Source organism: Aulonocara sp. 'chitande type north' Nkhata Bay, linkage group LG3, assembly GCF_057382095.1.
Source record: "Aulonocara sp. 'chitande type north' Nkhata Bay isolate Kocher_YH1m ecotype deep benthic linkage group LG3, A_spYH_male_GT1.1, whole genome shotgun sequence".
NCBI classification, from domain to species: domain Eukaryota; kingdom Metazoa; phylum Chordata; class Actinopteri; order Cichliformes; family Cichlidae; genus Aulonocara; species Aulonocara sp. 'chitande type north' Nkhata Bay.
The window spans coordinates 17037595-17060267 of NC_141346.1; the positions used below are offsets into that span (position 1 = coordinate 17037595).

General features: G+C 39.1%; 1 protein-coding gene across 6 annotated transcripts; it reads left to right on the forward strand.

The window, feature by feature from the left end:
• The first annotated feature begins 650 nt into the window (after positions 1 to 650).
• Positions 651 to 18990, forward strand: LOC147334240 (junctional adhesion molecule-like). 6 transcript variants are annotated; one of them, XR_015128407.1, is made up of 7 exons: positions 657 to 954; positions 1222 to 1310; positions 11376 to 11729; positions 11838 to 12197; positions 14496 to 14539; positions 16102 to 16183; positions 16793 to 18979. XR_015128407.1 is itself a non-coding variant. In XM_086286588.1 (6 exons), exons 1-6 carry the CDS (start codon positions 911 to 913, stop codon positions 16108 to 16110), a joined length of 900 nt encoding a protein of 299 aa, XP_086142714.1. In that variant the 5' UTR covers positions 657 to 910; the 3' UTR covers positions 16111 to 18983. The 6 variants fall into 6 exon arrangements, 4 of the variants coding, with proteins under 4 accessions (XP_086142712.1, XP_086142714.1, XP_086142713.1 ...); XR_015128406.1 differs by having other exon boundaries at positions 651 to 954; positions 14496 to 16183; positions 16793 to 18989; XM_086286588.1 differs by having other exon boundaries at positions 16102 to 18983.
• The last annotated feature ends 3683 nt before the right edge of the window (positions 18991 to 22673 follow it).

Below are 22673 nucleotides of genomic sequence, written 5' to 3' on the forward strand. Positions count from 1 at the left end.
TTCAATACAAGCTTCAATGCGTCAGAAAGCCTCATTTGGCCATCACTGATAAAAAGCAGCTGTGATGTTGGAGGGAGTGGTCTTTGATTTACAAAGCAGAGCGACGTCATCTCCCTCCATCACAGGGAGGACAGGACAGTGTTCTTCATGCCACTCTCGGTAATATCAAATCAACACTGACCAGTTCAAAGTCACTCAAGCCCTCCTCCTCTTCCTCTGTGACATGATGTCTTTGTTGTGGTTATCATGAAAGCAATGGTTCGACTGTTTGACAAAGCTTTCAGAAAGCGTTCAAATGCTCAAACAGAATGATAACTAACTATAAAGGAATAATTTGATGCCTTCTTTGACTGTTAAAACAAATTGTGAGTGGCTGAATTAACTCAGGAAGCCGCAGACAGTAAATCCACATGAATGAAAACATGTCAGTACTTGTGCGATGCCTTCACTGACAGTATGATGCCTCTGAGATTACAGAGCAAAACTTTTCTTTTTGAACCTGAATGACTACCAATGACTTTGTTTAATGTTTATCTTAACGTGACTTGTGTTGATCGTGTTGCAGATTCGTGGAAACAGCTTGCATCTTCCTGTAGCTGAAAGCGGTTTGGCTGAGAGGAAGTGAGCGGAAACGTTGTGTGAATACTGCTTAATCGACTGCACCTCTCTGCTTTAATAACTTCCCACTGAGGCTGAAAAGCTTCGTGCATGTTGACCACTAATCTGCTCACTGATCAATAATTTCCTGACACAGCCCCCCTCCCACAACACGAAACGAAAGAAACAAAACAACAACAACTGTGAGTCACCAAAGAGTCAGAAAACTGAACGGGAATGGAAAAAAAAAGAGAATGACGCAACTCGAACATAAGCATTTGTAAGACTCCGCTGCGCGCCGTGAGGTGATCCCATGAGGAGGCGTCTCAGCGGAAGGATAAATAGTTCTTATATCAGGTATTTTTTACACTGGAGTTTCTTCTTATTGTATTCGTCTCCTTCTGTGTCCTCTTTTGATAACAAAATACACATTTAGCTCAAATCAGTGACGTTAAAAATTGAGTTTCGAACATCCAAATCAAGTTCAGAGCAGGAACTTACAAGTCTAAAGTTTCGGTATCAATACGCAGCCTAGTATTGATCCTCCGGTACGCTGTAAAACAGAAGCTGAAACATGGAGTTGTATTTGGAATAAACTTTGGAAACTTTGTTTGATGTTTATAGAGATGTCACCGAGAACATGTGTAACATCTTCCGCGCAGGATTTGTGCCGTGGATCATACTCTCTGTGACTCTCGCCTCAGGCTCCGATGGTAAGTGACAGTTTAATCTAATCTCATTTAAATGTTGTTCTGACGGAACCTTTTGCAGACATGTTCACGTTGTTTGTAGTGAAGCATTTTGTTTGGAGTTCACTTTGATTTTTCTGTGTGAAAACAAACCAAACCACCAGTTTAGAAACTGGGATTGGGACCAGAGTAAACGAGCTTTAGGTGTGGAAACGCCCTTACTCTACTGCTGTCGCAGTTACAAGAACGCAGAACACACACATATGTGTTCAATCAGTCACATTCAACTGACTTTGTTCTGCAAACGAGTGATTTCCACGTTTGGCGGTGGGACAGTCAGCTTTTATGTTTAAATGGTTTCAGAGCGCTGATGTGCTGCCGCCACCTTCACAGCAGCACTGAAGCGCGCTCAGTGATAAAATAATTAACTGTAATTAAAATCTTTGTTTTACCGCTTTGTGCGATAAATCACCACATTAACGATTTTCTGCAGCATTCATATTTTCTTATTTGAAAGTGTTAGCGAAGGAGAAATGCGCAGGAATTCTGGTGTAAATATCGAGACTGCGTCGAGGTTTATTACGGAGGAATAAACACACAACAGCCTTCCGCCATTTTTAGACTTAACGTCGCTCCAAGAAAGAGAGAGAGAGAGAGAGAGAGACTTTATTAACTGTATTGACAGCCACATGCACGTCACATGCCAAACAATAATTTTATTGGCTGTTTCCATTTTCCTCTATATGCTCTCTACATCAGCTCAAACATTGTCTGTGTCTAGAAAATACTAAAGAAAGATGACCTTCTTACAGTTTAGAGCATATTTTTATCTAACACCTCCACTTGCTCTCACTTTGTCATTCTCCTAAAAACAGGAGGTTTCTCACCCAGTATCATACAAAACTTTTTTATGCATGGTATGAACATGAACCATTCAAATTTAAACAACTTAACTTTTGTAGCAGGTTTTGTCATCACATCTTTTACCATCCCATCGGACAGCTATCCAAAATAATTTTCCTTTCATTTACAGTTGACCTTATAAAGTGATAGTTTATGTCACTATGCTTGCATCTCTGTCCGGTTAAAGGATTCATTGCCAATGCTATCACACCCTGGTTGTCTTCATAAACCTTAGGTGGTGCATAGGTCCATCGATACCTTCGAACAGCTGTATGAGTACATACTCTCTTGTACAGTTGTAGCTAAGGCCATGTACTCAGCTTCACAGCTTGATAATGCAACAGTGGTTTGCTTTTTAGTTTTCTATTACATTAAATGATCATTCACAGTCAGGCCTATACAGTAACCAGTTCTGCTGTGTCATTCTGTCTGTTACATCAGCCCCACAATCTGTATCACTATGTGCTCAGAACTCTGGTTTTACTGCAGCACTGATCAGACAGCCTCTCTGTACCTTTGGAAATCGTTCATCTTTTCTACACCATCAGTGTAGTTCAGTTTTTGCTCACAAGGTGTCGGTCTAGCTTTGTAACCTTGCATATTAAACCTTTCAAGGATTTTTTTCCCCACATATTTTTCTTTTTTCTGTGACATCCTCACATAGTTATCTCTCTGGTCAAAATCAATACCAGTAAAATGTTTCAGTTAACTCTTTCATTTAGAATTTTCCTGCATACATTTCCTGCCTAGATTACCTTTTCATTCTTTGGTGTTCATGTGTAACCATAAAATTGAGGAGCACAAAGTTGTTCCCACTCTTATGTTCATGTAACATCTTATTCCAGCTTCTGCCTGATTGTTTTAGCCCATACAGTTACTATTTCAACCTTTCATTTGCATCACATTCAGCTACCTTTTAGCTCTCTGGTTGTTTCATGTTTGTCTCACAATTTAGTGGTGTGCGTAGATAGGCAGTTTTAACATCCATCTGATGTAAAACCATGTTTAATTGTACTGCTCTTTGCATAGATACCATGATAGTGGTCAGATAAGCAGTGGGGGAGAAAGTTTCTTCAAAGTCTACACCCATCTTTTGACTTCGTCTTTTTAGTCCTATTTTATATCTAAGTCATCTTTATCACATGGCATCATGTCAGTTTGTGTTTGTCTTCCCACAGTTGTTTTCATCACAGACATGACAAGTCTGTGGCTGAGCACTTTCCCACTGTTAGGATAAAAGACCCAGAATGCTGAAATATTTTTGTCATTTCCAGCTAACATTCCCTTTGCACACCTTGAGTCTAGTTTTCTCTTGTTCTGTTTATAAACATAATATGCTGTTCCAAATTTTTGCATCTTGAAAAGGTTTGGCTTTCTTCTTGTCAGCATCAAATACGATGTCTGTTTTGTGAGTTTGTTAAAACATCTGTTAATCACCACAGCTGCTGTTTGTACTACATGCAAACTCCTTAAGTAACTCTCTCTCTGTTAGCATACATCTGGCCACGTCAAAGACTGTACGCCAGTTTTGCTTAGCAGTAGGGATGGGTATCGAAAACCGGTTCTTGTTCCCACTGTTTCATTTCCTTGGAATTGTTTGCCATTTTTGCAAACTATTCCCTTCTCGATTCCAGTCGCCCCGAATGACGTCACCACATTGCGGAGCGTCATTTACCTGGCAGGAAACACGGCGCCTAAGCGGCTCAAACGCTCAAAACTTTGGTTACACTTTACGAGAACGGATGACAACAGGGCATGTTAAGATATTCGTTGTGTGTACTCATGTTGTACATTGTTTAACTGCATTATGGTTACTGTGGTTTAACAGAGACAGTGTTTTAGTGCTCACCACAAGGAGGCACTGTTTCATTGTACGTTCCTAAAACAGAAGAAGAAGAGAAATAGATACGGCACCCATGAGAAAAGTTTTGCCGCGTGTTAATGAGGAATAAAGTTCCCAAAATATTAAGGACATTTTTGCCTCCGTCGTCATTTTCCTTCGAGTTGATCGCTGTCGATGCTGCAATACTCAACAGATTATGGGCCCAGGGCCGACTCGAAGAAGAGTTTTTTCTCATGAAGATCCGGAGCCACAACGGATAGCGGGCTAACGGCTAAATAGCAACATGGATCAACGAGGAGCAAGCAGGCTGCCTCGACTCATGTTTGACGGAGATGAGACCAGATATGAACTTTGGGAAACTAAGGTGCTAGGATATTTGCACTTGTTGGGATTAAAAGCCACTGTTCTGAAGGAACCGAACAGTGAGGCTGAAGTAGCAGCAGACGGTAAGAAGAACGCTGACGCTTACGCTGAGTTAATCCAATTTTTGGACGATAAAAGCCTCTCACTGATTATGAGAGATGCCCCTGATAATGGGAGAAGATTAGAAATATTGAGGGACTACTACGCTGGAAAGGGGAAGCCCCGAATCATCAACCTGTACACCACGCTATCATCGCTTCAGAAAAAGAGGGAAGAGACTGTCACAGACTATGTCATCAGAGCAGAGGCCGCCATTACAGCACTGCGCAATGCGGGTGAGACTTTAGGTGATGGATTATTGATTGCTATGGTTTTAAAAGGTCTACCTGAAAGTTTTAAGCCATTTGCAATACACGTTACTCACGATAAAGACGATATGACATTTGCTGAGTTCAAAACAAAGCTACGGAGTTTCGAAGACACTGAAAAGTCAAGCGCATCCGAGTGTAGCGACAACGTAATGAAAACAGGAGGAAGAACCGGGCGTGAGCACACAAGATCCAGCGCACAATGCAGATACAAGAGCGATGTGGACATTGTGTGTTTCAAGTGTGGACTAAAAGGCCACCGAGCAAAAGTGTGCAGACACATTTAAGGAAGCCATAGAATCAGCTAACTCAAAGAACTGGATCAAAGCCATGGATGAAGAAATTCACTCGTTACGGGAAAATGACACTTTTTTTTTGATTGATTGAATCTTTATTTTGAACATGTTGAAAAAGTATAAAAAAAAAATAGAATTAAAAGAGACAAATGAACAAAGCAAACAAAAGGAAAACGAGCAACCACAACTCCAAATAACGTCCATGTTCAAAAAGGAGCAGGAAGAAGCATAAGCTTATTTAATCCCACCCCTTTTCCACTATCTAGTATCAATAGACTACAGAAATACCTCCTTGTAATTACATTATATGTTATGTGTAATTTTTTTTTTTTTTTTTTTTAATATATACACATATATGTTTCTATCTATCCATACCTACGTATATACACACATACGCACATATACACATTTTCAATAACCCCATTAACACCTGAAGGATACACAACCTACAATTACATATATATATATACATACATACATATACACATACATATATACCCATACCAACAAACCCGTGCATGCGCACACACATGAAAATATTAGACAAGAACACCCTATCAAATCTCTACCTTTTCCCTGTACCCTGTAAAAACCATATCCTTAAACCGCTTTTTAAACTGCGCCATGCTTGGACATTGCTTCATATCTTTACTTAGTCTGTTCCACAGCTTCACTCCACACACAGAGACGCAAAAACTTTTTAATGTTGTATGGATACGAGGATGTTTTAAATTTAATTCCCCCCTCAAATTGTATCCCCGTTCCCTTTTAGAAAACATTTTTAGAATATTGTCAGGAAGCAGGTTATTTATTGCTTTATATATAATTTGTGCTGTGAGAAAATGAACCAGATCTGTGAATTTTAGAATTTTTGATTTTAAGAATAGTGGATTTGTATGATCTCTGTAACCAGTTTTATGGATTATCCTTATGGCCCTTTTTTGTAATATAAAGATTGATGATAGCGAACATTTGTAAGTATTGCCCCAAACCTCTGCACAGTAATTCAAATACGGTGCAATCAGGGAACAATAGAGAATGTGGAGTGATTTGTGGTCCAGAATGTGTTTTACTTTACTCAAGATTGAGACACTTCTTGAAATTTTGTTATGTATATGATTTATATGAAACTTCCAGTTTAATTTATCATCTATAATCACACCAAGAAACTTATGTTCAAGTACTCTTTCAATTTCCACACCATCTACATGAATCTGCACTTGTGCATTTCTAAGGGAATTCCCAAATAAGATAATTTTAGTTTTACTTAGATTTAGCGATAGTTTGTTCCTGTTAAACCATTTTTTAATTTTGCACATTTCTGAAGTAATTGTATCCAGCAGCTCCTTTAGATTCCCCCCAGAACAAAAAATATTTGTGTCATCTGCAAATAATACTAATTTTAATATATCAGATGCCTTACAAATATCATTTATATAAATAATAAATAATTTTGGACCCAGTACAGAGCCTTGTGGAACACCACAAGCAATGTCCAAGCATGATGAGGAATGGACACCCAGCTTCACAAATTGTTTCCGGTCACTTAAATAATTTTTCACCCATTGCAGTACAACCCCCCTAATCCCATACCGTTCCAGTTTATTAATTAATATGTCATGATTGATTGTGTCGAATGCTTTCTTGAGATCCAGAAATACTCCAGCTGCATACTGTTTCTGATCTATAGCATTCGTAATCTCCTCAATTGATTCGATTAATGCCAGAGATGTTGATCTTTTTGATCTGAATCCATATTGACTGTCAGAGAGTAATTTATATTTATCTAAGAATTTGTCTAATCGTTTATTAAACAGGTTTTCTAGGATTTTGGAGAATTGTGGTAGTAAAGAAACAGGCCTGTAATTTGTGAAGTGGCGTCTATCCCCGGTTTTATACAGCGGCACAACTTTAGCTATTTTCATTTTGTTTGGCACTTTTCCCGTCTGAAATGATAAGTTGCAAATATATGTTAGAGGTCCTACAATTCCTTCAATGACCTTCTTGACGATTTTCATGTCAATATCATTACAATCAGTGGATGTTTTATATTTACACATGTGTACAATGTCAATTATTTCTTTTTCCTCCACTGATGTGAGGAACATTGAGTTAGGGTTCCTATCAATCAGGTTTTCACTACATTCTACTGATGGCAGTGACTCAGGAATTTGTTCTGCCAGTTTTGGTCCAATATTTACAAAATAATGATTAAAGCTGTTGACCTTATCAGCAGTGTTTTCCATAATATTGCCATTATCGATAAAGTATTGTGGATAACTTTGTTGTCCAGAATTATTTTTAATGATACCGTTTAAAACATCCCATATTCCTTTCATATTATGTTTATTGTTGTTCAATATTTTACTATAATACTCCTTTCTACATACACGTATAATATTGGTCAACTTATTTTTGTATTTTTTATATTTATTTTCAGCTTCTTTTGTTCTTTGTTTTAGGTATTCCCTATAGAGTGTATTTTTCTTTTTACATGCATTTTGTAAACCCTTAGTGATCCATGGTCTATCTGAATATTTGTGCTTTCTGTTGTATTTTATTGTTGGACAGTTTTTATCGTACAACTCCATGAATATTCTTAAAAATATGCCATATGCAATATCAATATCAGCTTCTTTGTACACCTTGTCCCAGTCCTGATTTAATAGATCGTTCTTAAATGCAGTCATAGTTTCTTCTGTTCTTACACGTCTGTATCTCAGTTGTTCTTCATGCTGATTTTTCTTATAATTAGTGTCATAAACTGCAAAAACTGGTAGGTGATCACTGATGTCATTAATTAATATTCCGCTCACAATGTTGTTTTCCATATTGTTAGTGAAAATATTGTCAAGTAAGGTGGCACAATGTGGTGTAATTCTGCTAGGCCTGGTTATTTTAGGATGTAAACTCAAACTGTACATAGTGTTTAGGAATTCGTCGGTCATTTTATGCTTTTTTGGATTCAACAGGTCAATATTAAAATCACCACAGATAAACTTTTATCCTAAGTTTACCCTAACCACTTTGCCAAAGGGAAAGAAAACTGTAGGGGGGAAGTGGGTTTATTCCGTTAAGAGTGACATTGAGGGAAACGACAGATACAAGGCAAGGTTCGTAGCCAAAGGTTACAGCCAACAGTTGGGGATAGATTATGGAGAGACATTCTCACCAACAGCCAACTTACCCAGCATAAGAGTTTTGTTACAGAAAGCAGCGCAGGAGAGCCTGTTACTCCATCAAATGGATGTGAAGACAGCATATTTACACGCTCCCACTGATTATGAAATCTACATTGATCAGCCAGAAGGTTATGAAGAGGGAGAAGGGCTAGTCTGTAGATTACAAAAATCCTTGTATGGGTTAAAACAATCTGGTCGTAACTGGAATAGGATCTTGCATGAATACCTAACAGCGAACAGTTTCAGGCAAAACCCAGCAGACCACTGTGTTTATACCAAAGAGACAAAAGATGGTAAGGTGATTATGATCATCTGGGTGGACGACCTGATAATTGCTGCTGGCAATGAAAAGGTAATGAAGGATGCGAAAGAAATGCTTTCAGTCAAATTTAAGATGAAAGACTTGGGCAGACTTAAGCATTTTCTGGGTATTGATTTCACTCAGTCTGATGGATGTGTAACAATGTCACAAGAAACCTATGTCAACAAGATACTGATGAGGTTTAACATGCAGAACTGTAAACCCAGAGGAACTCCCTGTGATCAGAAGTTGTGTTACACAGAAGGTGCTACTAAGATAAGAGATGTGAGGATGTATAGAGAGGCTGTAGGCAGTCTTATATACCTTGCATCAGGTACCCGTCCTGACCTGAGTTTTGTGGTAAGCAAGTTATCGCAACATTTCCATGAGCCTACAGAAGAACAGTGGGGAACTGTGAAACATGTGTTGAGATATCTCAAAGGGTCCAAAGATAAGAAGTTGTGTTTTAGAAGAAACACAGATGAAAATTTGGGTCTAGTGGCCTACAGTGATGCTGACTGGGCAGGTGACACTGCCGACAGACGCAGCACTACTGGTTACTGTGTACGTCTATGTAACAACAGTTCTTTAGTTTCATGGAAGACCAAGAAACAGCCCACTGTGGCGCTCTCTACCTGTGAAGCAGAGTATATGGCTCTGGCTTCCACAATGCAAGAGTGTATATATTTAGAACAGCTTTTGAAAGGTATAGATGACTACAGCTACACTCAAACAATAGTGTACGAGGACAACCAGGGAACAATTGCCCTGGCTAAAAACCCTGTGAGCCGACAGAGGTGCAAACACGTGGACATTAAATATCATTTTGTAAGGTCCATTGTAAATTAAGGAAAAATGTGTCTGTTATATTGCGCCACTGAAGAAATGGTGGCAGATGTTATGACCAAACCTGTTTCCAAGCTAAAACTTGCTAAGTTTGCTGACATTATGTTTGGTGCTTAAAAAGGAAAAAAAAAAAAAGGGAAAAGGAAGTATGGTAGAGATTGTACGACTGTTTATCGTTCATTGTAAAACTTTTCTTTAGATTCCAGCAACCTGAGTACAAGAGGGGGTGTTAAGATATTCGTTGTGTGTACTCATGTTGTACATTGTTTAACTGCATTATGGTTACTGTGGTTTAACAGAGACAGTGTTTTAGTGCTCACCACAAGGAGGCACTGTTTCATTGTACGTTCCTAAAACAGAAGAAGAAGAGAAATAGATACGGCACCCATGAGAAAAGTTTTGCCGCGTGTTAATGAGGAATAAAGTTCCCAAAATATTAAGGACATTTTTGCCTCCGTCGTCATTTTCCTTCGAGTTGATCGCTGTCGATGCTGCAATACTCAACAGGGCAACTTACAATACTTGCAAAGTAGATATTTCATTAAAGGTAGGAAACACTACGAATATGCAAAAGCATTTGCTCACAAAACACACGATGACCTTAAATGAATGTCGTGTTTTTAATTCCGCTCCGGACTCGTGAATCTCAACCCAGCAGCAGCGGTAACGTTTGCACGTCCTCTCCCGTTAATGCGGCAGGTAAATAATCAACTAACAGTGCATATTATGTTAGAGCGATCTGCCTTATTACAAAACCTGCTATTACTGTGCATTTAGGTGACCATGATGAGAGAGACAGAGTCTGGCTGGCTCAGATGCTGGCAGTTCTCACTGCAGTCTACCGGTAGCCTCTCCTTTCAGGCCAGGATAGACGAATGTCACCGAGCAGTGACTAAGTTTGTGGTCAAAGGTTTGCACCCATTTGCCGCAGCAGATGATTTTCAGTAAGTGAATGTGTTTAATTGTAGGCAGGGACATTACTGGATATTCTTGTGTAATTGCTACAGAATAATTTATGTTATACTTTGTTATTGCTACAGAAGAATATTTATTTTATTATTTTACATTTATATATTTTTTTCCTGGGGACCCTGTGACACCCCATTGAAGAGCCGTGGGCTGGATCTCTTAAGATCTCACTGCTGGGTTTGTAAGGCCATGTTACTCCTAAATTTCTATTTTGTTCAAAGAGAAGATATAAAACAAAGTTCTAAGCTAATCGACCTTAGTGTTCTCATGTTTTTTAAAAAGAATCGATAAAGAATCGAATCGTTAAACAGAATCAAAAATGGAATCGGAATCGTGAAAATCTTATCAATACCCATCCCTACTTAGCAGTACTCTTTTGTGTGTGGTTCTTAGGTCTCATGTCTGATCCCAGTTTTGCTAAGAAGAGTCTGATAAGTTTTCCCCATAAAGTCTGTTCTGATCTGATATATTTAATCTGCCCATACGTGGCTGTATCAGCCAGAAACTTTTGTGTTGCTTGCACCTTGTCACTCTTACTTTCGAGATAATACACAAACACTGCACTGGAATGATCATTACCTATACTCTTACATCAGGCTCCTTATTTCTAGTCTGCATAAACTTTACCTTTGTGCACATCTCACAATGTGGGGTCTGAGGGTGGGTGGGTTTATCTGTTTTAACTTTGGTAAAGGCAGCTGGTGGGGACACCAAGCCTTGTGAGTAAGATAACTTGAGAAAGAGGACTTTCAAACTGATACCTCAGCTTTAAAAGGCTGATGGGGTATTGTTGTCAACTGGTTAGGCAGGTGGGCAGCGGCCTGGAGAACGAAGTATGTGAATGTGAGAATGACGATAAGTTTGACCAGACCTTGGTCAGAAGTCAAGTTTTCCAAAAATCTTGTGAGTGCGGTAACTCAAGAACAAGGCAACATTGGATTTTTTTAAATAGATACCATTAGCTTTATCTCTGTTTTCTCTCTCTCTTACTTTAGCTATCTTTTATTTCTTCTTTCAGACAAGATAAACATCACAGCTGAGTCTGGACAGAACATCACTCTGCCATGTCGAGCTCACAACAATCAGAAGCCCATCATAGTTGTAGAGTGGATCAGATCTGATTTGGGGGCAGGTTATGCCTTGTTGTTCCAGGATGGGCACTTTGTTCCAGATCATCAGCATCCGTTTTTTAAGAATCGGGTGGATCTTCAGGACAGGCAGAAGAAGGATGGAGACGTGTCTTTGATTCTGAACAATGTGACGCCTGCTGATAGTGGAACATATGAATGCCATGTCGTCATGCGAGGAGCAAACCAGAGGGAGAGAGCAACAGAGCACACCTGTACCATAGAGCTAAATATTCTTCCTCTTGGTGAGTTATTACAATTGTTTTTGATCAAAAAACGAGCTGCTTCCTAGTTGCTGATGTTTTCTATTATGTTTTTAACCTCTCTGCTCTGTGGTGTTTCCTGTCCTTCAGTCCAGATAAACACGACAGCTGGACAGACAGTCATTCTGCCATGTCAAGTTTCAAACCTCAACAGCGATCGCAGCGTGGTTATAGAGTGGAGCAGAACTGATCTGGGGGCAGAACATGTCTTCTTTTACCAGGACCAGAAGTTTATTCCAGATGACCAGCATCCATCTTTTAAGAACCGAGTGGATCTGCAGGACCGAAAGATGAAGGATGGAGACGTGTCTTTGATTCTGAACAATGTGACAATTAATGACACTGGAACATACATGTGTTGCGTCTTCATGAAGGGAGCAAAACACAGAAGGAGAGCAAAACTGGATAGTGACCTCATCACTGTTGTCAACCTGAGAGTTGTTCCTTCAGGTGAGTGAGTAGAGTTGAGTGTGTGTGTGATCAGAGGTGAAGCTGCTTCCTGTTTGTTGATGTTTGTTTGTCTGTGAAGGTTTTCAGTCATCCAGGTCATCGTAATCTAAGGAGCTTGGAAAGAAAAGCATCTGGACTTCTTTACGTTGCTTAAAGATGTTTCACCTCTCATCCAAGAAGCTTCTTCAGTTCTAGGTTCAAATGGCGGAGAGTCCCAGACTTAAGCCCGATGGGAGAACATCCCAGTGTACCTCAGACCCAGCAACACACCCAGAAAAAAACTGGTTCTTCCCAAAGACAGAACTCCTAATCACAAACTTAAAATCCTAGTGTATACTTTAATGTAATGAGGAATGCTCAGACCTCTAAATTGGAGAGACCAAACAGCCACTTCATAAACGCATGGCACAATGTAACGCAGTAAAGGATCAGGGTGCCTGACTGCAGCTTGATAATAAGCTAGTCAGAAGTGCTTCGACTACGGAGCCTGAGTGTGCGGATAAAATACAAACAACAGAAGTAGAGCTCAAATATACATGTATTATGTATCTTATGGTGAGATGAAATTTATAAACAGATAAACAAAAGAAAAATATATATACATTGTAAATATCAACACTTCACCGAGTTCTTTTGATTCCTCAGAGGCATCCGATGGAAGACAAAACACTGCTCAGTAGAACATTCAAAACTTTATTACTTCTAGAAGGGAGATGCGTCCTGCATGACACGTTGCCGCAGATCTCAAATTGGTGGTGTGCCCCTGACAGTTTTATTACAGAAGCTCTCTCATTCTAGTCTAAACAACAGTGTCTCAGTAACTTTCCACTAGAGACAGTCCCCTCTTGTCTAATTTTCCCAGGCAAGCGTGAGCAAGAGCCTGCAGCTTTCTACTCCCCAAGGACACATGGTCTAATGCCTTTATTTTTCAGGGCTGTGTCGACTTAATACTACACTATATAACTTCATAACACTTATTAATAAATAAGCATAGCATTGTTGAGACACTGAAAAATTATTTATTCCCAACAGCATATATATTATAAAAAAACACAATGATAGTGATAATAATAACAATAATAATAATAATAATAATAACAATAATAATAATACAAAACAACTAATTTAGTCCCAAGAGGAAGTTGAACAAGGTTTAGTCAGTTCAGTTTAGTTGACCTGCAATAAGCCGTGTTTCCAAACAGGTAGGAAGTTGAAGTCCATTTATCAGTTTATATAGATTTATCAGTCCTACCGCAATACAGCGGTGGTCAGGTGGCTCGCCATCCTGCGCTGATCAGGGGTTTGATAATGGGGAAAAAACTCTGACTTAATCAAGGTTAAAAACATAAATTAGCATTCACAGTTAAATTGGAACAGCGTTCTACTGCCATTACAATTGAAAAATAAATCCATAAATAGAAAAGTCAAATAATTAATGTCATATTTTATATAACAGCCAATAAACCAATAACCAAAGACATAACATTTGATTCTTATAATGAATTTCATTCAAAAATAATGTTATAGAAAACCATTTGCATGGGTCCCATCAAAGTAAAGTAATTTAGCAATAAGAGTAATAAACATTATCCAAGGTTAATCAAATATTTCCAACACACATTTAATTATATGTGTTGTGCAACACGTTCAATAATCTAAAAGGAATTCAAATCAATTCAGAAGTCCCAAAAGCATGGCATTCACTTAGAAAAGTAACAAAAAACTTCCAAAATGGACAAAACTACAAAAATCAGATCTCTCACTCAACTCTTCAAACAGTAATTTAACATTCAGCCATAGTGAAAAACTGTCTGTCACCAACTGTCTGCCATCTATAATTCAGTTTTGAGATCATTTCCCAGACACCTTAACACCTACGCACATCCTGGGCCTTTTGACCTCTCATAATAGGACTAGGGTCTTATGGGGCTAGATTTCACAATGAACTCACCTGAAACCTTGGCTGATTGTGACCTACACCTGTTTTTACACCTTAGCTATTGTGATTAGGTAGAGGATCATTAGGGGGTCCATGTCCCTTTTGGGGGGACACTCTTCTCGATTGAGAGGTGAAATGTCTTCAAGCAACTTAAAGAAGTTCAGACGCTCATTAGACTTGATGTTTGTTTCTAAAGATGTTGTTGATGAGACTTTGTAGAAAGCAGCTGGTCTGAGTGATGTGATCAGAGTGCAGTAGATAATGTCTGACAGCAGTTTGAAGAGGAAATGGATTCTGTTCTGTTCTTCACTCATCACCTACCTGACAGCTGACACCTTACACCTGTTTCTCACCTGCAGGTCAGACAGGAGGAGACACAGAGGATGGAGTCATTAGATATAAAGTGATATATTTTGTTTTGTTTCTTGTACCAGCTCTTGTGGCTGTTATTTTGATCTGTAAAAAAAAGAACAAAAATAATCCCCCACTTCCTACTCCTCTGACTGATGAAGTAGGAAATGAAGTTTACTGAACAATCTCTGCGTTGATATTAGGGCTGCCACGATTACGTCGACTATCAAAATCATTGACAACTAATTAAATAGTCGACGCGTCGTTTGAAGCTTCGTAAGATCCCAAAAGACGCAGGAATAAGTAGTAGGATTTAAGAGGGTAATAACGGACTGAAACAGAAGATGGCAGCACTGCATGTACGAGGATGCCAGCTGCCGTTAAACCCCGAAGAAGAAGAAGCTGTGTCCCAGAATTCATAGTGCGGCCCTGCTCAGTTTACAACAATGGCGGCAGCTAGTTAGTTTTAATATTACTCTTATTATTCTTTCTGGGTCACAAAATAAATGTTTAACATATTTTCAGGCGAGAATGTAGCTGTGTAAACCTCAAATATCTGCTCAGTTTATCAAGACACCACATATTTTCAAAAGCGCCCCGACGTCTTCTGTTACCCACCAGCTCGATAGCTGGTGTTTGGGGTTCAAGGCTCACCAGAGCCGGTGAGAACACCGGACTCCCGACAAATCATTTTCAAACCTACCGCGGTCTTTCGCTACTCAGGTTAATTTATAATTAATCTTTACTATATTATTAGACCATTATTTATCCATGTAAAAATCTCATTAAGATTCAAATCACATTTCCTAGAGAGACCTAGCAAGATGACAACAAAAGTAAAAACACATACAGCATATAATAACATAACAATATCTATATCAAATTGATATTACTAAAATTTTTAAATAGTGTTATGTAAAATCAAAAGTATCTCTAAAACATCAAACATCGATCAAACTCTGATTCGATGTACAAGGATCTTTGATATATCAAATCTTGTGATTTGACATCAATAGGGCAGCACGGTGGCATAGTGGTTAGCACTGTTGCCGCACAGCAAGAAAGTCCTGAGTTCAATTCCACCATCAGACCGGGGTCTTTCTGTGTGGAGTTTGCGTGGGTTCCCTCCGGGTACTCCGGCTTCCTCCCACCGTCCAAAGACATGCAGCTTGTGGGGATAGGTTAATTGGATAATCCAAATTGCCACTAGGTGTGAATGGGAGTGTGAATGGTTGTCTGTCCCTGTGTTTTAGCCCTGCGACAGAGTGGCGACCTGTCCACGGTGTACCCTGCCTCTCGCCCTATGACAGCTGGGATAGGCTCCAGCGCCCCCCGCGACCCTGAAAAGCATAAGCGGAAGCGAATGGATGGATGGAGATCACTTGTCATCGATCAAACTCTGATTCGATGTACAAGTATCTTTGATATATCAAATCTTGTGATTTGACATCAATAGATCACTTGTCATCAATCAAACTCTGATTCGATATCCAAGTATCTTTGATATATCAAATCTTGTGATTTGACATCAATAGATCACTTGACATCGATTACACTCTGATTCGATGTACAAGGATTTTTGATATATCAAATCTTGTGATTTGACATCAATAGATCACTTGACATCGATCAAACTCTGATTCGAGTACGAGGCAGCAGAGAGGACCTTGTATGGGTTTACTACCACATTCTAAAGGTACGCATGTGATGTCAACTGGTGAAATACAAATTTGACACACCAACATCAGGATCAGCGCTTTCCCTCAGACTGACATGTAGAGAATGTGAGCTGACAGAACAAATAAAATTTATGTACGAAGTTTACACAAACAACCAGGTATTATAGTATATATATTTATATATATTATAGTGGCACACGTAATTCAATTACAGTGATCTGAGAGCCACCATCTAACTGATGGAGCACAGGCTCAGAACTGATGTTCAGTGGTTACCTGCGTAATGTCATCATAGTCCTCAGACAATCTCTCTGTTGACAAAATAATAATAATGTAAGATACTCATAGTGTTACCTTTGGCTCTGCGTCAATATAAAGAAAACTGTTAATATGTCAGTTAGCAGTCTAACAAAGCTCTGGCTGCAGAGCACAAGTTAGTCCAAAAACTGTTTAGCAAGAGATGTGTTACAGGGGTACCTAGCACGACGCACACACAGTGGTTTAGCTGTGATGCTTGTGGCCTTATTAATGCAGCTTATTTCAAGCTGCCGTAAACACTGTTGTACACACTGCTTCCTTACCTAGCTTGCTCGTCCTGCACTAAGCTCTCCCCTCTTCCTTTCTAGGTCCTGGCATTCTACTGAAGTAGGGAAGGCGTCATTAGATGATGACTCCTAGTGATGGTAAGATGAAGCCTCGTGAGGAACTGAAGGTTTCCATCCAACTGGTCGACTCATGGTTCAAAGCATTGTGATGATTCATTTGCTCTACTGTGCCATCAAGTGGACGATTCAAGTGAAAAAGGCTCTTTGATTGTAATGATGGGATGTGTAAACCTCTAAACTGAATAAATAAATTGTTTTCATGGTTATTTATTACGAATATTGTCTCAGCATGTCTGATACAAAAGAGAAAGTGGAAACTATCAGGACAGAGCTTTGGTATGATTGTGTAACTGTGTAATCATGCTTATGTACATCTGGATAATCACACAAACTGTGTGGCGCTTCACTTTTTAATAAACCAGTGATTCTTGAGATAAGGGACAAAACATGTCCAGCAGATAAAACCCAATTTTGTGGTTAAAAATATGCATACAAGTGTTAACCCAACTGCCTAAAAGACAAACCAAGGCAATGTTTATACTACAAAACTATGATTTTTTATAAATATATATTTATTTTAAATGGTACAATACATTACCAGTACCTTAAAAATCCATTGTCCTGAAGCAGGTGTGATAATATTAAAATACAGAAAAAAAATTAAAAGTAATTAAACATCATGGCTCTCGTCACTAAGTATTAAAGTCAATACCTTATATCAAAATATGCAATTGAAAATTTATTTTTACATATTTTTTAAGTGATTAAAATCGTGCGTCAAGTCGATGTAATCCAAGATTTGATTATTTTTTCTTGTAAAAACAGCCTCATTTAGGTAGATTGTTGAGGCCATAAGCAAATGATGAAAAACAAGATGGCTTCTGTCAGAAAAACATGTGTTATGAGAGAAAGTATGGTATTTTGTCAACACCATCAGATGTCTGATACAAAAGAAAGTGGAAACTATCAGGACAACGTTTTGGCATGCTTATTTACATCTGGATAATGACACAAACTAGTGTGTGGTGCTTCAGTTTTTAATAAACTAAAAGACAGAAATCAGATTATAGGATCTGTGGTGTTTATTTATATTATGGTTCTTATCATTTGTGATATTTATTACTCTGTGCATACTTTATTAGGAGAGATGAGATATTAAAAAAAAGCTCTTCCTTGCTGGTTACATTGAAGAAGAAGCTCAACTATGTAGCACGTACGTAATCAACTTCAACAACACAATGTGATGGGGAAATCAGCTGTGTTTTTCTGCCCATTTGATTTCGAATCTGGCACACACCAGAAAACCAGTTCCTGAATCAGTCACGTGATACGGACTGCCCGCGAGGCCTCGAGCGTCACTGCATACGTAATCAAAGTGTGCCTCGATACGTGCTTCACAAAAACAACCTGAGATTACCCGACACACGCTTTGGAGCTTCGACACACACGACACATCGTTAGGTTTCAGTGATCAATTACTGTAATAATTATCATGTCATGCATGATAATTATTACAGCAAAGCCTAAAAAGCATCAAATGTCTGAACTCATGTCAGGTTTAAATTGACTGACCCTGATTTGTTGCACTGCTCAGCAGTGACATCACAACTTAATTGAAATGCCACTGAGGTTAGTTTGAGTTTGACATTCAACAAAACAGCAGAGAAAACAGAAAACCACCAGACTGTGGAGAACACAGACGTTATGGGTTTGGTTGAGTTACAGACTGATGAGTGGAGAAAGTAGGAAACAGCTTATTCTTCTATATCTTACACAGAGTGCTGTAAATCTGTTAATACCACCAGTGACACAAAGTAAAGTTGTACATGTACTTGAGTACTTATATATAATTCATACTGTATGTTTGAACCGTATTGATGTATTTTTTTTTTTTTGGTAGTTTTCTATTTCTGCTCTACTGTATTTTGAATTCAAACATTGTACTCCCTGACATTTATTTAATTACTATGTCATGCTACATTATTATAGATAAAGTGACTCAGCAGTATATAAGTTGTACCAACCATCTAAAGCTGCAACATTAAAATAAAACCGACATAAATCAATAATTATGATCCTGTATCATCTATATGATTTTGGAGAGTAAGTTCTGTTAGTATTTCTTTAGGTATATTACTTTTGTATGATTACTATATTCTCTGCACTTATAATTCTGGTTGCGCTTACTGACCTCAAACCGATTTTACGTGGTACACGGTGCTCAAAACCTATCAAAACATGTTTTAGTATGACTTTGGTAAGCTACGAAGATGGATTGCGGGAGCATTACGGTTACCGCAGTCAGGAGGCTCGCAGAGTAAACTGGGTCTAAAACTCAGTCTGCTTCAGGTCCCAAAGTCAAATAAACACTGCAACATCACAGAGTTAAAAACCATCTCAATTGGATGAATGCTAACTCTTTTCCTCCTGATAAAAGTTAAAGTGAGGGTTTCTGGTGGTTAGAGACAAATGCAATCGCATGGCAGGATGCTGTAAATGGACCAAACTTCAGTCAGGAGAACAACTGAGATCCACAATACCAGGTTAGTCATTAATATACTGCAACAACATGGGAATAAAGCAGCTGTGAGAGAATTCAACATGAATGAATCAATGGTACAGAAGTGGAGGAGGCAAGAAGAATGAGTTGAGTAAACTTTGACTTATCTGACTGTTTTGTTTTGCTTAATGTGCCTTATGGTTTGAAAAATATGGTATTCAAGCAGAATTCTGACTTTACCAGTCATAAAACATCACCTTGTAAAACGGTTATTTCACGCTGTTTAAACTTCTGTGCAGCTATCTGTATAGTTCCTGTATAGCAATGTAAAATTCAGTATTTAATTAGTTGTGATTTCCTGTTGACCCTTTGTCTCGCTCTCCTCTATCAAAACTGATCTAATACACCTCTGATCCAATGTTCCCTCTAATTTTTCATGTGTCTGAGCAAACACACAAACTCCCAGCCGCGGAGGTGTGCACGTGGATAGCGAATGAGCAACAGCTTCTGACTTTCCAAAAGTACTCATTTATTTAGAATATCAAAAATAAAAGTGCTACCTCTACCACACATTACTCGAGAACACACTAGTCCGCGTACACACGGGAGCATCCATTACAGGGAGAGTGAGAAGAAGAACAAAAAGGGGTTGACACACCAGTCATGAGACGGGAGGCGCCGCCATGTGGTGATACACTGCATTACAACAGCAACTGTTACAAAATGTGAATCGCGTCATTGGCTGGACTATGGGATAAGATGGCATCGTTCTAATCCCATATGGGAGTAGCCATTCACTTACTGACTAACACTGCAAAACAGAATTGTTAAAGTTTTAATTTTAATTTCAACTCAGGTTAGATTTTTTTCTGTGCGCAACGTAGATTTTTTGTGCGCATAGACGTGCGATTGTGCACCCGCGCAGTTTAGAGGGAACATTGCTCTGATCCCACACCAAACTGGAAGTTTGTGATAAAGAAACAATAGATTTTTTATAGATAATCATTGCATGTGTTCTTTATCCAACTCTCAGTGATATCAGATTAACACTTTGACCAGTTCAAACTTGAACCCTCCTCCTCTTCCTCTGTGACAGGATGCCAGTGTTGTGGTTTGTAGTAAAAGCAAAGTTTTCCCTGTCAGTCTGCAACAAACATGAGAAAAACCCATTTAAATAGTTAAGCTGGCTGATAACTGTCTATTAAGATGGACAGAAACAAATTGGTACCTCTATGATGGTCTGAGACAAAGCAAAAATTGTGGGCAAGTGGCTGAAATCAGTCAGGAAACTGCACAAATGAATACATGAAAACATCTCAGTGTCTGTCAGACGCATTGACAGTTCTCCATGTCCAAGATTTGAGGTTTCCCTCAAATCTTGGACCTCTTTTCTTACTTAAAATGAGAGAATCTCAATATTAATTATCAATGGGTTTCATAAATTTTTTCATTGCCATCTTGTGTTGATCGTGTTGCAGATTTGTGGAAACAACTTGCATGTTTCTGTACCTGACTGTGGTTCAGCGGACAGGAAGTGAGCTGGAGGTGGTCTGATTTCTGATGAGTGACTGCATCAGTAATCAAACTGCTTTAACCACTGACTTGCTGTCAGAAACAGATCAAACTTCTCCTACTGAGACAAAGATCAACACTGTGATTGGTTCTATTCATCAGTGTGGGAGACACATTTCTGAAGTTATTCATACAGGTTGACCTGTCACGGTCTTCCTGACAACCCTACACATACAAAAAAAAAAATTGTGCGCCACGCAAAAAGTCACTGCTGAGACAATCTGAGTGCAGTGAATTCATTTTCTTGTTCAAGGAAGGGTACAAAGTGGCCCACACCTCTGCACCATGACTATCATCAGCCTGAACTGCTAATAAAAGGAAGGATGGATCCATTCTTTCATGATGTTGTTGTAGCCCTTCTGATTCAAGGTGTAAACATTGTCCTTTCATACTTTGATTATGACAATAAGTTATCGATGGTGGCCCTGAGACATCAAACGGACTGCAACTTAAAAAACAAAAAACAAAAAGACACAAGCAATAAGTCAAATGCTGCAAAAGCACACACATCACAATGGTAATAGGAAAAACGAAAACAAATAGAAAAAATGGAAATAGGAAAAAACAGATTTCTGAAAGCACAAGTGAAGTGTTTCTGGGGAGACAATAACCCAACGAACCAGTTGCAGGAACCAAAATATGCTAGGTAAGTGTGTTTTAATCTCATGATTCATATAATACCGATGATGGATTTTTAGGCTAATAGTTAGGCTAACATTCAGATTCAGATAAATCCTCTCCGTGAATCGCTACCTTATCGTGGTGGAGGGGTTTGTGTGTCCCAGGGATCATTTTATACACAATGCATGAATGTGCTTGGTTAGAGTTGATGTTCCATTCTAGAAGGTTTTAAGCTTCACTGGTGAGAGTGTCCAGATGATACATGCTGAGGGGAGATGAGAACATAGCAGGTTAATTGCATGCACGCTTACGATACACATATTAATCTAGTAGCAGGTCTGAGCAAAGGCCTAAGCGTCTTCTGCTTCAGTTTGAGACTGGCTGCAAAAGTACTCTACTTAGTGATTAATGACGAGGGTCCATTATTAGCTCTCGGAGATGGTGAGACCTGAAGTTATTACCCTAAAAGGCAAGCAATGTAGAAAAGAGAAGTTATATGTCGGTGTATGGTTATTAGAAGTGTACGTGATGTACCCTTGTCTGCACGGGTTGAACTTTTGCCCGTCTGTCACCATGTATTTTTGAACTGTATTGACGTAGGTGTGATATTTTGTCCTATAAAACCAGAACCCAGTGTATTCTTGGGAGAGCAAAAACAATCCCTATGTTGATGGTTGGTTGTTCTCCTGTGATAATAAAACTCATCATTTGATTGCACTTTTCCGGAGCCTCCGTCGTTTGTTGTCTGGTCTAAAGTTGATCGATCTCGTAACAAGGGTGCATGGGAGTTTGCCCAACCAGTCTACATGTGTTTTGTGGACTTGGAGAAGGCATTCGACCATGTCCCTCGGGGTGTCCTGTGGGAGGTGTTGCGGGAGTATGGGGTGTCTGGCCCATTGCTACGGGCCATTCGATCCCTGTACAAGCGTTGCAAGAGCTTGGTTCGCATTGCCGGCAATAAGTCTGACTCGTTCCCGGTGGGTGATGGGCTCCGCCGGGGCTGCCCTTCGTCACCGATTCTGTTCATAATTTTTATGGACAGGATTTCTAGGCCTGGCAAGTGAAGGATATAAAAAAAACAACAACAGCAATAGAATAATATTAAACACAAAGTGAACCCGTCTTCCTTCATTAAATAGGTTCTTTTAGATGTTAAGGAGGAATTGACTTAACCAGGCTGGCGGAGAATGAAGACAACCGGACACCTGC

What these genes read in the sequence shown, in the direction of transcription:
- LOC147334240 (XM_086286586.1), top strand. Translation starts at nt 911, where the DNA reads ATGAGGAGGCGTCTCAGCGGAAGGATAAATAGTTCTTATATCAG. An exon ending in TCTCGCCTCAGGCTCCGATG is followed by an intron (nt 1,311 to 11,375) that starts GTAAGTGACAGT and finishes TTCTTCTTTCAG; the next exon opens with ACAAGATAAACATCACAGCT. An exon ending in GCTAAATATTCTTCCTCTTG is followed by an intron (nt 11,730 to 11,837) that starts GTGAGTTATTAC and finishes CCTGTCCTTCAG; the next exon opens with TCCAGATAAACACGACAGCT.